Here is a 17525-nt window from a genome sequence, read left to right as displayed (position 1 = left end):
AGTAACAACTCATTCGCTGGGACTTCTGTTACTGGACAACGGAAAAATGTTAACATTTAAAAACGTTAGCTGTTGACTAGAGTATGTTTATTTAACAATTACAGAAGGAGTCTCCAGTGTCAGCATAATAGTCAGCAAGATTCCATGCAACAGTCTTCAGGACAGAGGTGGTGAGCGAATGACTATATATTTATAGCTGCTATAATGCAAGTGATAACAGGAACTTACTTGTTTCATGGACATACCCAAACATTAAATGTTACTATATATGGAATAAAAAGGGATTTAAACTTCTTACTGTAAAAATGCAATTGCAGGCAAACTGCTGTATTTTAGGAAGAATAAAACACTTTGACAAAGACATGGTATTATGACAGGAGGTGGAGGCACATTACCACTCCATCGCAAAATGTTTTATTCCTAACTTGTATTACTTCCTGGTAGGTTTTATGTAAAATAAATGTAAACGAACAAGACTGCAGGTTGTGTAGCTCAAGTTTATTTTGTAAAAGCTATTTGCCACAAATTGTAAATGTGAGTGGCGCAGTGGTATAGCGGGTAGCAGTGCTGCCTCGCAGCTCCAGGGTCTCTGGTTCGACCTGGGTCTGTGTGGAGTTTTGTATTTTTTCCATGTGTTTGTGTGGGGTTTCCTCCTACTGTCAAAAAAACATGCAGGTAGGCAGACTGGCTATGACAAATTGCCCCTAGATGTTTGTGAATGGTGCCCTTCGTTGTACTGGTGTCTGATCCAGGATGAATTCCCCCGCCTTGCGCCCAGTGTTACTGGGAAAGGCTCTGGATTCATCGCGACTCTGACCAGGACAAAGATGAATGAATGAAGGATCTTGCAATGTGCTTACGAAAAGTGCGACCTGTCCTTGCAGCAAGCACAGGTTGCAAATTCAGTGTGTTTTAGGTAATTTAGGAATTGGCAGAGAACAGGTAATTACTGAATACTTGCAAATTGCTCATTGTATCTGCTACTGAGAGAGCTTACTTGGAACTACCGGCTCAGTTGGCAAAACTAAATGTGAATTTATAGACCTATGAAATGTTTATGTATTCTCCTTGTGATAAATCCTATTAAAAAGTATTTTTCAGCATATTTTAAACCTTGAAAACATTAGAAAACAAGCATTTATACATCTTTCAAGCATCAGTATGAACCTTGTATGAATGATTTTTATGTATTTTCTATAAATCATTGTGCGTATTTGTATGAAGCATTTGTATGAACCTTGAGAAGGAGAACCACTATAGCCACAGAACGACGATAAAAAATCAACAGGGGTCTCTGGCACACGGCTCTTTAATTAGCTGAATTCTATTATTTGTCCTGCACACAAATACGAATAATCATGTAGCGATCACGCTTTAATCACTTCTTACTTATCATTCGTCTCTGCAACTGTAATTTCACTAGCTGTTAAATGCTCTCTCTGTATCTCTTCTCACACAGTCTGTCCTTTTCTGTCTCTTAGAAAGCTTTACTGCAACACACACCTCTGTTTCTGTTCGCATGAGATGCTGTGTGTATCGTGGCATCAGAGCTGACAGCTAATGCACAGTGTTCACACAGTTGCAGGGAGGTGGTGAGTATGTGTGTGTGTGTGTGTGTGTGTGTGTGTGTGTGTGTGTGCATGCTCTAGCACTCTCACACTGTGCCTCAGAGGTGCAAACAGGGCTGCAGACTGATGAACATACAGAACAGCAACATGAAGCACTGGCCCTCTGTACACCTCATTTCCTGTTTTCATATAAAATCAGATAAACAATATAACGCATGTGTACGTGGTACAAGTAAGGTTGATGTTCAAATATCCTTCAGAAAACACATGCTCAGTGATCAGTCTTGTTGGATTTTAAGTGTGATTATTGTCGTCCTTTCACATGGAGCGAAATCATTTCCTAGCATGATTACGCTATAAAATCCAGGACGGCTCACTGAACTCAGAAGGAGATCAGAAGTATCCACTGCCATTTCCACAGGAGACCAACAGCGGAGTTAGTGACGCATTTATGCAATTACAGATTACGTCAGACCTTAACAGCACAATGCTGGCTCTACTTTCTCTACCAACAAACAGCGGCTGTAATTGATCTGCGAAACAACCTTTAATAAGTCAAGATCGCTCTTTTCTGCTTATTTTGCGCTCTGCTATACTTTGCGGTGGTGTGACGTAAATAGAGAGCTGATGTTTTTGACCAGGGCAGTGCTGTACTGATTCACACTCCTCTTGACAAGCCAGCACACACACTCTGGAGGATGTCTGATGGGCAGTGGAGCAGAAGAGAAACGCACTCTTACTGCTAGCACATAGCTGCTGAACCAGCTGGACGCATGGACTGTGTGTGTGTGTGTGTGTGTGTTTTGACCCTCTTTCTAGCCCTATAGCCCTTCTGTAAGTCTGTAAATCCTTCTCTAGCACATATACTTAGCTCCAGAATTATTGGCACCCCTCATGAAAATGCACAAAAATTACATTTTTAAAATGAATAACACACAACGATATCTTGAACAGAAGCGTATACTGTATAGTTTTAACATAATTTTTTCCATATATAAAAATAGTGGATGAATTTTCTTCCAAATATTCGGCATCCCACAATCTCTCTTCCAGAAGAGAATAACAGCACTGAGCAACTTCCTATAATGTCTAACAACTGTTCCAGACTTTACACCTTTCACTTATGACCCTATTTGATATTTCTATACTGTAGGGATGTGCGCAACCACATATTTGGACAAAGGCAACATAATTTCTGGAGACCGAGAGCAATTTTTTTTTTTTTACAAATCTATATCAGGTTAAACAATCTATATAATTCATATTGACTGATTGATTGCTTGATTGTCTGTCATCATTCTCCAACAGTTTTCAAAATGTTATGCCCATGGCTGGTGCATAAGGAGTAAACCATGATAGTGTCTGCTGTTATAGACAAATACTCCACGATGGGGTGGTGTGATATGGCCCAATGCTCTTATAGGAATTTCCCTATCCTATATGGAATGTTTGAAAGGCAAGTTATTCCTTGTCAACACTTATGTTAGAGCAGCTATGTTATAGTAGTCATTCCCTCATCAGTCTCTCCTTTTTTCTTTCTTGAAGTTAATAAGAAAACAAAAGCTTGTCATGTTACCAAGAAACCAGAAAGCGAAAGGTCTTCTGTCTTGAAGACTCTCCCAAGGTGGAAAACCTACTGACTGTTACAAAGCGCTGACACTGAAGACTCCTTCAAATAAATGTTAAATAAACGTCTACTTATGGAAAGATTCATATCACTATATCAGCATAAATCTGTCTATTATTAGGGCAGTGGTAGCTCAGTGGTAAAGACGTTGAACTACTGATCAGAAGGTCATGAGTTCTAATTCTGCACTCCCAAGCTGCCACTGTTGGGCCCAACTTAAATATGATAAATGTAAGTCACTCTGGATAAGTGAATTACAACTGGCACTACTATCAGAGTCATGCTTTTATAGAAAATTAATCAACACCTTCTGGCCAATCAGATTTGAGAATTAAACAGTGCTGTGGTAAAAATGCTGCGAGTCCTCTGTCGACGTAATAGAACTCACATATGCTGCTGTTTTTGTAATTGTAATCCTTTTTCATTTACCGTTTCTCTTAGTTTGAATGCTGTATATTAATATTTAAGTTACGATGCCTATCCAACTTACTGTCCATAAACCTGTAGGTTTTTTTTGTTTGTTTGTTTACTTAGCCATTTTAGCCAATATGTAAAAGGAAAACAAAAATAGGCTGGTAAAATCATTTATAATATCATTTGGTGAATCCCATTATACAGTACTCAATTGTCTTATATCTTCACTGTTTATCCCTTTAATCTTTATTTCCTCTGCCATGCATCTCTGTGCAATTTTCGTTTTCCTCCAACTCGCTCCATTTCTGCTTCTGCTCGTATCTCTACTGTCCATCCCTCTCTATCTCTTCTAATCTCAGCTCCATTCCTGCTGTTATCTCCTTCTCTCTTGTGCTCTTTCTCCTTCCCTGCTCTGCACTCTTTCTCCATCTCTCCCTCACTCATCCTCTCAAGGTCTGGCTCTGTGTTATCCCAGGGATCAATAGTGCTGTGATTATTATTCTGGCTGTACAGCCCACACAGAGCCTCATTTCATTCCATCGCCCATCTGCTTCATATGATTCACTGCACCAGCCCTGCTTCACTAAGTGGCACACATCACGCCGTCACACGCGGGGTGAAACCGTGGCTGTATATGGAAATTAGAGATGCGCTGATAATCAGTTATACGATGCGTCACAGTATTCAACACTAACAGTGCATTCCTAACTTTGAGGATAAAGGCTGTCACAAATTAGCTGCCGCAGTGCTTGTAGTGTTCACTGCAAATGCGTTACTATTGTTTTGGTAATAAGATACACATTCGATGAAAGTCTTTGCACTGAAACATGGCAGACAGACAGATTGTCTCTGATCACTCAAACTTAGGATTGTGCTCCCAAGTAAGCTGATTGACAGTCATATTTGTGTTTAGAAATTACCAGAAGTCATTCTGATTCTTAAATTTTAACTCTCTAACAGACAGATTATGTAAAAAGCCAGACGTCTAGCATTTGCTCAAAAGTCTGGTACATTTGGATCTAATTTTATAGAAAGATGCAATTTGATTGACATGGCAGATGCCCAACCACAGAGCTTTTCCTGTAGCCCATCAGATTATCTCATTTACTCATCACAACTACTTCTGAGAACATTTTGTTGCTGAGAAATGGTTCTGAGAACATTTTTCACTCCAGTGATCACTTCATGCTCCAAAAAGCTCATTGTGCTCAGTACTCAAACCGTCACATGGAAGTGTGGTGAGCCAATCAGATTGCAACGTTTAAGATTCCAAAGCTTATGGCCAGAAAAGTGTACAAATTATTCCACCATTTTCTCAAGATTCCAGAATGTTTTGTCAATAAACACAGCAAAGGTAGGTGTAATTTCACAGAAAGAAGCAATTTGATTGACATGGCAGATCCCCAACCACAGACCTTGTCCCGTAGTCCAGCAGATTATTTACTCACCACAACTACTTCAAATAAAACTCATTAAATGACTCTTTAATAAAGATGCAATTCCGTGAATGTTATTATTTCAAGCTTAAAAAAGTTCATTGTGTTGCAGTATTCAAACCGTCTCACGGAAGTGTGGCAAGCCAATCAGATTAGTTTAAGATTCTGAATCTTGTGGCCAGAAAACTGTACAAAAAGATATCAGACGCTACATGACCTGTAGGCAGAACGTCTATTAACTGGCTAATTATAAAGGTGAGTGCTCTTCCATAACAGATCTCTCTTTATTTAAAAAGCACAGCTTTTATCTAAGCTGAGAAGTTGGCAAATGGTTGGGAGTAAACAAATGTTATGACATGTGATGACACTGAATGAAATGCCTGCTGAGATAATAATTTTTGGTTAAAATAGTGCCCAGTGAGGTCACTCTAAATAGAGCATTGTTCATAATAATTATAAAAACATGCACATCAGATATAAAGCTGAATATCTAGGGATTATCCTAGACATTTGAGGAAGGTAGGTACTGTATGCTCATTGACATGTATTTATTTCCTACCTATTTATCTACCAATATGAGGATGGAATATCAAACAGCAGGTGGTGGTGGAGCACTAAAACTTTTCAGAGTTATATGGAAATGTCTCATCAGCTTTCTGCTCAAGCCTGTGACCTCTGACCCCTGAGCTCACCTCATGCTGCGAAGGTCCCATCCTCGAATGGCTGTGTCGTTGGCGGTGGCCAGCTGGGTGCTGTTGTGGTGGGGGCTCCATTTACCCGAGGTGAATTTCAGCTGCCCTTTGCCTTCCAAGGTGGCACTGCTGGAGATCTGGAGAGGCAAATCGATCCACACACACACACACATCTCAATCAATGGCTGCATATTCACCAAGGAGCCTTAGCAGGCTTGTGTCCTGTCCAGGACGGCCTGAGAGCGGATATCGTGCACCAGTGAACACACCCCGAAGGCTGAACCTGCTCATATTGATGCGAGTCAAAGAGACAGGGCTCCCGCTGTGAGATAGAAACCATACTTTTCACCTTTTCATTGGAAACTCAATGACAGGAGCTGCTGTGAGTCTTCAGTGTCCTTGATGGCTTTTCTAGAATGTTCTATAGGTGAGTCACAATGAAAAAATACAGAAAGTATAGCTTGAAATACCATCTGAGTCATTAATTACCATGTTTCTGTAAGAGATGCAGGCTGGAGATTAATCAATATTTATACCATCCTTTAGAAATAGCAAGTCTGCAATGATTAACATGAATTAGTATTTTAATTAATTAATATGTTTGGAGTGGTTATTTAAAAGGTTATAAATAAAGCTAAATTGGGGGTGCCAATATTTAGACTTAGAGACCCGAGTTCAACTGACTATCAACGTTTAGTTACTAGTATTTAATTTACGTAATCCAAATGCATTTAGTTGACATTTAGACAAACATCAATTAGTATGCAGGTTAATTTATTTTGTTACTTTATTAACATTACTTATGGTATTAATACAAAGTTCATGGTTTGTTAATGCTAACTGATGCAGTAATTTATGTACATTAAGGGAACCTTAACATAAAATGTCACCAAAATATCACTGACACCCTGATATACACTATATGGCCAGAAGTATGTGGACATCTGACCATCACACCCGTGTGTGGTTCTTCCCCAAACTGTTGCCACAAAGTTGGAAGCATGCAATTGTATAGAATGTCTTTGTATGCTGTAGCTTTAAAATTTCCTTCAGTGGAACTATGGGAACCAAAGAGACCCTGTTCCAGCACAACAATGCCTCTGCTCCATGAAGACATGATTTGCCAAAGCTGGAGTGGAAGAACTCGAGTGTCCTGCAAAGAGCCCTGACCTCAACCCCACTGTACACCCCTCCTCGCCCAACATCAGTTCCTGACCTGACACTAATGCTCTTGTGGCTGTATTAGCACAAATTCCCACAGCCATGAGCACAAATCCCCACAGCTATGCTCCAAAATCTAGTGGAAAGCCTCCCCAGAAGTCTGGAGTTTAATATAACAGCAAAGGGGTGTTTGTGGGGAGTGTTCAAAAAGCACATGTGAGTGTTCTTGTCAGGTGTCCAAAACATTTGGCCATATTGTGTATTTTTGCCATGTTTTCCACCCTTATGGTAGATCATTGTGTTGTTTTTAGTGCTAGTAAGAAGAAGCGTTGAGAAGAAATATTCCACCTGCCTGCAGTGAACATAAGGAAACGCAGTCTCAGTGAAGCAGCTCAGCTTAAACTCAGCTTTATCTTCTCCAAATGTAGCTGTCTGCATTCAGTTTAAGGTGTGATGACATATTGCTGTGGTAACTGCAAGCTTATTATGTTTTTTCTCCTGCCTACATTAGTATATTGTGTCATTTTGAACTACAGTAGACATCTAATGAGAAAAGGTAAAACTGCTGCATAAGCGATTTGAGAAAATGTAGGCTAAAAGACAACCATGAAACAATAAAACAATTTAACGACAACGTGGCAGGATGGTTTAGAAAAAAAGAACAGAAGAAGGGCACATCATCAGTCTTGGAAATGACAGTCTTGTGATAGAATGAAGCACATCGAAAAAACAATGTAGCCATATCGAATAATGATAAACAAAGGCCAGTGTACTGAGCGTCGGTGGGAGTTGTCCTGTGCTGCTTTGTTCATCGCTCGGTGCTGTATGAGCAGATAGACGAGCCAGATCTTACCCTGCCTTTCCTCCTATAGTGGTTTTGTTTTTGAAAGCTTCTTGGAGGAAAGCCAGAGCACAAAGGCATGCTGGAGTGGATCGATCCTGGCCTCATGCTCACACCGGGTAGGGACTCGTTACTCTATCATCCAGCATTCTTTTAGAAAAAAAAAAAAATTCTTCATTCACATGAAGCACCTTGAGATTTTTTTTTTCTGGAAATGAATGGTGCTAAATAAATATGGATTATTATTTCATTATTACTAAGTGAAAGAAAGGAACACATCCTGTGCTGCAGTGCCCATCACAAGCACCACCCTCGCCAACCTCCATTAGCCTCAATGCCATTAAACATTAGCGTGAACTCGGCGGCATGATGGCATGCACTCCGCTCCCTCTCATGAGATTCGCTGAAAGCTCGCTGCTATTTCTCACACTGTGCTGTTTTGCTAAGCTGGCTTGGCTTTAGCTTGGGTGTTTGGTAAGCCGTGAAGTCGTGAGCCTGTCGAATTCTCGAGCAGAATTCACAGAGATTTGGGTAAAAAAAAAAAAAAAAAAAAAAAAAAAAAAAAAGCTGAGTCTGAGCAGCGGCAAGGACGCAGCCGTGATGAACACATCAACGTGAGGCGTTCTGGCTCAGAAGGAAAAAAGGGATGTGGGGATAGACGAGATGAAGGGAGCTGGCATGTTTTCGTGTGTATAAGGGAGGTTTGCATGGGGGAGATTAGCATTCTCATCAGCGCTGCCAGAACCTGACTGAGTGCCCTGCCTCTGTCTCTCTCTCTCTCTCACACACACACACTCTCTTTCCTCTCTCACCCTTTTTTCACATCTCTTTTAATGGACGCTGCTCCCTCAGCAGGCCTCGTCACTCGATAACCCCCCTTTCGCTCTGCATACAAAGCTGACATTAGCGTGACTGCTTAGAAAGGCTCTCTGTGCCAGTGACCATGGACCACTTGAGTAACCTCTGCTGAGGTCGAGTGTGTTTGTGTTTTGTGTGCGTGTGTGCGTGTGCGTGTGCATGTGTGTGTGTGGGGGGGGGGCTCGTGGTCTGAAAGGAGCTGACGTCTTCTCAGTTCTCTACTTGCGTACACAGGCTCTCAAATGTCGAGTCAGGGTTACGTCCTAAAAGGCCCGCGACACGTCCAGCCTGTGAATTTCAGTCGGCGAGGCATTAATTAGTAATGAGTGCAGCGCATTATTAATGAATACCTTCAACACGGCGGCTCCTCACTAATGGGACATTAAGTTAACCAACCTAAACTCACATTTCATCTGGACTTGCAGTACTGCAGACACCTTAATTGCACAGGCAGTGGGTTGTGGGAGGAGAAAAGATAAACCTAAAGGGACTATACCATAACTGGGGCTTTTACTGTCTCCTCAAGCTCAGGCAAACAGGCTCCGTGAATCATCTTTAGTTCATCAAGTTCACGTCAGGATTAAAAGATTGTTTATTAAACAGAAAGTTTTGCTATGAGGAATAGTTCTTCACAGTGTTCGTCAAATCACTGACCATGATCATCAACATGACAACAAAGTTAAAAGAATACTCTGGCAATTTTTCTACTCAGTGTCTACCCACTGCATGTGTAATCATCACAGACACAAACTTGTGTACAAAGAAGAACTGTTTATGCAAAATTCACACTAATCTGAGAGAAAAACTGGTTGTTTGATATACATGTTACATGCTAGACTCAGTATTTAGTACTAGCTTCAGCAGATTAGCAAAGCAAGCTAACTCCACTAGCGACAAAGAGAGGCATTGACAATCTCAGCTACTTCTAGCCGAGCTTTATGTTTCCAGCATAATATATATATATACAGATTTAATGAGTGGTCGAAGATGACAAGATAAGACGAAACCACAGTTTTTTTCTTGCATTTTTCTCGTCATACAGTAAATGGGAACTAATTGTAGGGAGGAAGTAAAGCTGTGAGCAGGAAATAGAATTAATGTTGGACCACATCATATCATAGGATTGGTCCAAGGAATCATTCAAGCCAATCTGTCTCTTTAACATGTCACACTTAATTTGCACTGAACTGAGAAAATCTTGTAACTCAAATGTTGCTTGTCATGCTGCCGCTTTGTTGCTTGCTAGAGTATGGGACGTTGTTCGACTCTCTCAGTACACATCAATGCAACGCCATTATTAATTCTTTGGTCAAAGATATAACTAAGCTTTTCCAGAGATGGGGAAAAATAGAGGGAAAAATAGCTGATTATGCATTACAGGAGTAGTTGTGTGGGTCTGATTGCACATGGAACTTGCTGGAAAACTTAACTAACCATAATATCTTTTAAATGGGGGCATGGTGGCTTAGCGGTTAACATTGCTGCCTCACACCTCTGGGGTTGGGTTTGAATCCCGCCTCTGCTCTGTGTGTGTGGAGTTTGCATGTTCTCCCCTGCTTCGGGGGTTTCCTCCGTGTTCTCCGGTTTCCTCCCCCAGTCCAAAGACATGTATTGCAGGCTGACTGGCATTTCCAAATTATCCGTAGTGTGTGAAGTGTTAGTGTGTGTGTGTGTGATTGTGCCCTGAGAAAGGTTGGAAACCCATCCAGGGTGTCCCCTAAGTCCCCTGGGATAGACTCCAGGCTTCCCCGCAACCCTGTGTAGGATAAGCAGTACGGAAAATGGATGGATGGATGGAATAGCTTTTTACTGTACTGAATAAAGCTACATAAGAACAGCTTGGCTGAGACATTCTCTCATGTCCGTCTCATTCTAAGACCTCTGAATGGCAATGGTATACGGTTTTAGTTTTAATTTCACGACTATTGACAAAACTCAACAACTGCCCTGAGACTTCTATTAAAAATGAGTTCACAGTAAATAGCTTTACTTTTCATTTCTTGGTAGATTGAATTGCAGCAAATTTGTCATCCATGATAATCACAGCTACGCTACAGATGTGGTGTATAGAACTGAAAAACAGCGGAGTATTCCTTTCATTTTTCAGTACAATGATGGTGACTTTAGTGCGTTTTGTCTAACAGGCTCAGACTGCAGGCTGAGAGTGCAGTGTTTGATATAGCGGTTATCAAATAATGAGAGGGCTGCTATCTCACCGTGGCCTTGGTGGAGCTCTCCTGAAGGTCCCAGAGCGCGATGTGGCTTTCAGCCAGAGAGATCACGCGCTTGCCATCGCCCATCGGCTCCCACAACACACTGCCAAAAAGAAGACAGCGGAACTCTGATCAACACACCTGCACCTTCATGACCGGCCATTTCCACACTCTCCTGCAACACGTCAAACTTGCAAGATTTCTTTCTTCACACACACAAAAGTCTCTGCAACTGGTTTGACAGTATAATGTCATAATCAAGCAGGGTTTATAGCTGAGTAACAATCATCCGACTCACATCAGGACCACAGCACCAGACATGAAGACAGGAATGATGCCATAAGGGGTGAAAAAAATCCTTCCTGGGATTCTATCCAACTTTAATTTGCATGCATGTCTTGTGAGTTGGGATATCAAGGGGGCTGAAAAAAGCCCTTTTATTGAGGATATAAATGATACAGTGATGGGAGGACTGTTTTCACAACCCTCACAAGGAACAGAGAGTCACTGGTCTGTTATGCGGAGCACTGCTGTAGTCCCTCGCTCAAAGACAGATGAGGAACATTCACCCACTTTTGTCATGTTCTTTTTATTTCACTTTGAGATTTCTATTAATTCCATTTAATTCTAAAAGAAGGGAGAGTCCTTTTCTATGGCTGTTTTCAGTCTTATTATACCAGAGACCCATGCAAATTAACTTAAAAGAGGTAGGATTAAAAAACATCATACATTTGACCTTGAATAACAGAGACTTTGCCTCCTTGAATATGTAAATAGAGTCCTCATGGCTTCCTTAAAAGCCCTCAATATATTCAAATTTTGGTTTTAACCCACTTTGCTATTCCTGTCTAATCCACTTTGTATGCAGATGAGCTATAAAGCGTAGCAAGTTATGACCAGATTTATCTTCCAGTCAGCATTAAAGTATGTTCCTTATAATTTGGCACCCTGAAAAAAAGGTAAATTGAGCTTTACTTTGGCTGCAGTTTGGTGGTCATGGATGAGTTTTTGGATCGAAAGGGTGTTTTACAGGAAATTATTAATATACATTAAATAATGTCATTCCATTCTTTTGTCTCTGCTGCCTCATAAATGTGTTTACAAAAAAAGAAATATAGGAGTAAATACACATTTTAATAAAAAAAAAAAAAAAAAAAAAAAACATTTGACATTCATAGGAACACTGATTTTTTATTTTTTTTTTAATCTTTGACCCTTCCCCAGTTCTAACAAGGTCAACTCTTACTAAAGTCTAAGGGCTACAGCAACATCATATTTAAGTGTGAAAAGTTTTCTGTATTCAGACTCAGCTTTTTGGGCGGCCCATTCAGACGATTAAAATTACTCGCATCCAAGGTTGCTGGCTTTTTCCTGACCTTTCCAATAGTGTCTAAATAAGCACCTTTAAAACAGGGCATGTGCCTTTAAACCTGAAAAAAAAATCAGTAGATTAAAATCCAGACTAAGAAAACATTTTGCCGTCAATTGCGATACAACAACATAAATACACAATCAGAAAAAAAAAGAAAAGAAAAAAAAAGACTAATATGTTAATATACAAACCAGAAGCAGGAAAAGATTCAAATAATCATTTAAGAGTTGTCTATTATATTACAAATGGGCATGACTGGCATGAACAGGATGTGATAAGGATCCACAGAGTAGCACATAAGCCTGTAGTTACAGCTGAAGCCTGAATACCGATGTGTCCAATTTCAGGATTATCTCCTCATTATGTGCACAACAATGACAATGGCAATAAATGCCTACATGAAAAAAATAATTTAAGGTTATTCAAGGTCTCTGTGCTCTTCAGAGAGAATGCAGGGCATGCAGAAAAAACATGCACAATATAAGATGTGTTTAAGGATCGACTGGTCACCATGCCCCACAGAGATTATTCTATCATTATTGCCAGTATTGACTGACCTACATAACGCAGTTACTATTCGCTCCTTCTTGGGCTCCCATTGATCTGGAAGCAGCCCGCTCGGAGTGCAAATCGCACTCGTGATTGCGCCGTCTCACACCACAGTCACAATGCGGGCCTGAAAATTCCTCCCGGCCCCCTGCAAGCACCCGTTTGGCCACGAGGCACTCAATGGCCATTGATTACGAGGTGCGCACTAGATTCAAAATGAGACAAAGCTCTAGTGAAAATGCTGTCTGGTTCTGGTTGAAACAAACAGCTTGCTGGTTTTTTTTGGTTTTCCTTTGACGTTTGATAATATTTGCCAGAATTTAAGTCACTGTGTGTCTGTGTAAGAGCGCGTGAGACAGGCCAAAATGCAGCTGGCCTTACAAACGTGAATGAGGACGTTCCTGTGCGCCAGTGTTACTGCTGCCAGAGTGTGGAAAAAAAAATCCAATATCAAAACAGTCACAGTGTGAACCCCTCATCAAATACAGACACACGCACAGCCTTTATAACCGCATACATATAAACAAGCACATGCACATGAACACCTCCCCTCAACACACACACACACACACACACACACACCTCCTGCCCTTGAGAATTTTACAAGGACAGACACCAGTACCATCAATCTCCACCCCAGGGCTCCAACACTGTGGCCTTGCACTCTGCCAAGAGGAGGCCATTCAACCTCTTCTCTCTCTCTCTCTCTCTCTCTCTCTCTCTCTCTCACACACACACACACACACACACCTATTGGAGAATGGAGAACACACTTTCAATAAATGATAATAGCAGCACTAACTAACAGTCAGTTATTCTCTCTATATTGCACTTTGATTTTTTAAGAGATCATCAGGGAAAAGCACGTCTGTCATGCATGTAAGAGGAGCTTTTCAATACGATTTTACTCTCAAACCAGGAAAGAAGACAATTATGCTGTAGATACCCTCTTATCCTGTTCAGAGGAACTGAATAAACAAACAGCTGCCATGTGTTAGCTGGCCAGGTACAACCGACCAGAGATGATATTATTATTATTATTATTATTATTATTATTAGTAGTAGTAGTAGTAGTAGTAGTATTGTTTTTTATATAAACTATTTTTTACATACCAAAGAACACCATAACAAATTTTTTTATTAATAGTTAACAGTCTTGCATAACGTCCATGAAACAAGCTAGTTTCTGTGTTCGCTTATGTTATAATAGCTATAAACAGTTGTTCCCTCACCAGCCTCTTTTGTCTCTCTCTATCTCAAAAAACTTTATAACTGACCGTACCAGCAATTACATACATTATTAAAATCTGCCTTCCGCTGTACAAGGCTCTGCAAACTGTTATTATAGAAATGATAACGTATTATAATGAGCACATTAAAACAAAATAATTTGTAAGACTCGCAGCCAGAATCTGAATTCAGTGCTGTAGTAGATAGAAAGATAAATGAGGTATCACTGCATATATAAGTTTAGGCTTGGCTCTAGGAAAAAAAGGTGTAAATATACTTCACCTCCCCCATGCGTACCTGCACATACACAGCTGCTACACGAGCGTCAGTGTTCACCAACTCGCTTACATATCTTATGCATATATGGAGGATTAAAAGCGACGTGCACTAGATGGCACATCAGAGCCAAAACATCTCTGTCCATCTGCTGTACAAGTTGAACTGTAAGGTTTAGCAATTTCATGCACAACAACATTAAACAGACTGATGATTCATTTTTTTTTTAAAACTTTCTGCTGTCGTCATGATTGTTGTCATGATCTGCATCACAAATCAAAACCCTACATTGTACATTCAAAAATATTTACAAATTTAGAAAATCCAGAAGGCTGGTACTCAAAACAGACCTTTTGTTAGGTTTAAGAGGTTTTTAAAATTCAAACACTAACTGTAATAGGAAAACACTTAGTTAGAGTACTCAATAACGCTCTAGAATAGTACATAAATATGCGACTTCAGACACGATGTTGGTTTGTTTATTCAGTTGCGGACACAGTGTCACATGGTGCTACACTACCTCCACTATTTACATTGGTTTTGCACCACGCAGATGTGTCGTGTGCAATTTCTGAGGACGCACACAAGCAACGCACCAAACACACAGAGTACACGTACGCGTAGTTACCAGCAAGTATAAATCAGCCTTTACCCTGCTGGTAGCCTTTGTTATTTGTGCGAATTTAGTATTTTAAAATAAAAAGAAAGTGTCACTGTATTATGATGAATAGTGTTATGTTATTATCCATAGTATGATAACTGTGCAATTTAATGCATGCTCTTAAAAGGCTAGAATAGTTTCAATACAGATGATTGCTCTTAGCCCTTAGTATCTTATCTGAAAATTATCGAATTATGTTTTCTTCCATTTTCACTTGCGTTCTTTGTTCTTTAAAAATGGCTCTCCTTTAAAAATGTATGGAGCATACACAGGTTTTTGGCTCATCCCCTGTGTCATCAATTGGCAGATCACAGTCTGGATGCGGGCCCAGCACAGTATCCGAGTACTTGAAAAAAATACTGTAGCAGAATCAATAAACATAAAAAAAACAACAGGCAGTAGGGCAGAATGGTGAGTGGCGCAACAGTAAATAGCTTGCCCTGGAGATCGCGAGTTTGAATCTCGATGATACCACAGCCATCCGTGGCCAGCAGTCTAGAGAGCAAATTTGACCGTGCTCTCTGTGTAGGAGGGATGGCCTACTCTCTACCCCCTGTCAATCACAGCAACACTAACCAATCATGGGCGTCTCATGTATGAGAAAGAGGGCTGATAGCGATTTCCTTGTGTGTTACATTGCTTAGTGATGTAGCACGAGCAACAGTTGGAAAAGTTGCAAAGCATGTGTTAGCCTTAGTCTTTACAATGAAAACAGAAACATTTAAACAGAATGTTTAAATGTTTAAAATGTTTAAAAGAATGTTTAATGCACTAACTGTAGAACGTAAATGTGCAATTACTATCTCTGGTCACTTACTCAACTACGGTCACTTATTCCATTTCAATCTGTACTTCTGTGTGTCTATACTAAACTGTTTACACCAATGTAGAAGGTAATGTGCAATACTATCACTGGTCACTTATTCAGAATGTTCTGAATGTTCAATGTGCAACATTATGACTTAGTCACCTGCTGTATATACTTTATACTATACTGTATACTTGCTGTACATACATACTTTTATACTATATGGTATACTCACTTTATAGTCCTATTTATTGTCTAATGTTACATGTTTGTTTTTATAACACCAGTCAGAAGCAGTGCTCCTAATTTCGGTGTATACAGAGATATACAATAACAATAAAGGCTTTCATTCTTTCATTCATTCATTAAAGATGATCAGACAGAGAACTATACCTCACCTTCTCTCTACATCAGATTCAAAATAGATGTCTCATCAGTTCACATTGCGTAGCACTAGTCAAAAGTGGCAATGTGAAGTGCGAATAACAAAACATTACCACGTCTTATGCACAGGGATATTTAGGACAAGTGTAAGATCAAGATTTTGTGTGCTTGCAATTTATGGCGTGTCCCAAAAGTCTCTATACATAGGGGAAATTAACACTTTTTAGCAAAATGTACTCTACATGATTGCCATTTCTCTGTAAACACACATGGAGTCGTCTCTCTCAACTTTGGCTCCCAGTTTGGCAACAGTGTCGTGTGTGATGTGCTTGCCATGTTTCCTGTTAAAGTCCATCGCAACCTTGTGACAGCTTCCTGATCCAGCCATGACAATGATTTCAATACGTTCTTCCTTTGTCAAAGGCATTCTTAAGGCTACATAAAAAATATATATAATATGAACTAAGTATGAAAAATTTCGGAAGACATTTTGCTAAAAAGTGTTAATTTTCCCTATGTATGGAGACTTTTGGGACACCTTGTATTGTATAACAAAGTGCTACTAAGTGAAGGCATCATTTACAAACTTTCAACCAGAGACCATTCAGTCAGACCTACTTCTAAACTATACTAAATACCTGACACAAGCTCTTCCACTGGCAGGACGACAGAGCCGAGGAGATTTGAGTTCATTGTTTTTCAGCTGAAACCAGAGGCTTTGAAATACAGGGCCTCTTTTATTATGAGGGATAATGAAAATTCTATTACTGTGCAAGCTCCATCAAATTGAACTCTCCAGTGGGAGATGGCAGGAGACTGCCATTCAGCAATGCTTAAAAAAAAAACAAAAAAAAAAAAAAAACACTCCAAGACTTACGCTTTTATTCTTCTTTTGTGAATTATGGCATATGATATAGTGCGGGGTGCTAAAACAAAGGCAGGCACACTTAAGCCACAGAATATGTAGGTCAGGCATCCGGCTGCTGAAATAACAGCAAAAGCCCATTCAACATTTTTTTTTCCTTTTTGTGTATAAGAAACGGAAAAAGGGTGACAGATAAGGAAGAATGGAAAGGTGGGAGTAGTGAAGAACAAATGCATTTCAGTGGAAGCTGAGAATGAGAATAAAAACGAGAGAGACAGAGTGAAGGAGAGAGAGATTTTGAGCAGATTACTCCCAATAGCAGTGTGAGCAGTGTGAACGAGTGTGAGGAGAGAAACGGGAAGGCTGCTGTAGGGTTGAAATCGATAGCGTGTGTTTTACCAGGCCACATTGCCGTGGGCCGTGTTGTCAAGGTGACAGAGGAGCTGCAGGGCCTGTGGGCTGTGAGCTGAATCGTCTGGGGAATCGTGGCTGCCTGATTCCCATTCCGGGGGCATCCTCCACACCGCTGCGCACGTTAACACACGGCTATCTGAGACTGCACACACACAC

At 40.3% G+C, this 17525-nt stretch overlaps 1 protein-coding gene across 1 annotated transcript in view; it reads right to left on the bottom strand.

Annotated features, from left to right (window-relative positions):
• Positions 1 to 17525, bottom strand: part of eipr1 (EARP complex and GARP complex interacting protein 1) — a 40502-nt gene that overhangs the window by 10856 nt on the left and 12121 nt on the right. The window contains exons 4-6 of the mRNA XM_026934226.3: positions 17355 to 17511; positions 10814 to 10913; positions 5738 to 5874 (exon numbers count right to left, since the gene is read on the bottom strand). Coding sequence (XP_026790027.1) covers positions 5738 to 5874; positions 10814 to 10913; positions 17355 to 17511 — 394 coding nt within the window. The remainder of the gene's footprint in view (positions 1 to 5737; positions 5875 to 10813; positions 10914 to 17354; positions 17512 to 17525) is intronic.

This window comes from Pangasianodon hypophthalmus, chromosome 10 (genome assembly GCF_027358585.1).
Source record: "Pangasianodon hypophthalmus isolate fPanHyp1 chromosome 10, fPanHyp1.pri, whole genome shotgun sequence".
Taxonomy (NCBI): Eukaryota; Metazoa; Chordata; class Actinopteri; order Siluriformes; family Pangasiidae; genus Pangasianodon; species Pangasianodon hypophthalmus.
The sequence above is the reverse complement of the archived record's forward strand: the minus strand, read 5'-3'. Positions and strand labels throughout refer to the sequence as shown.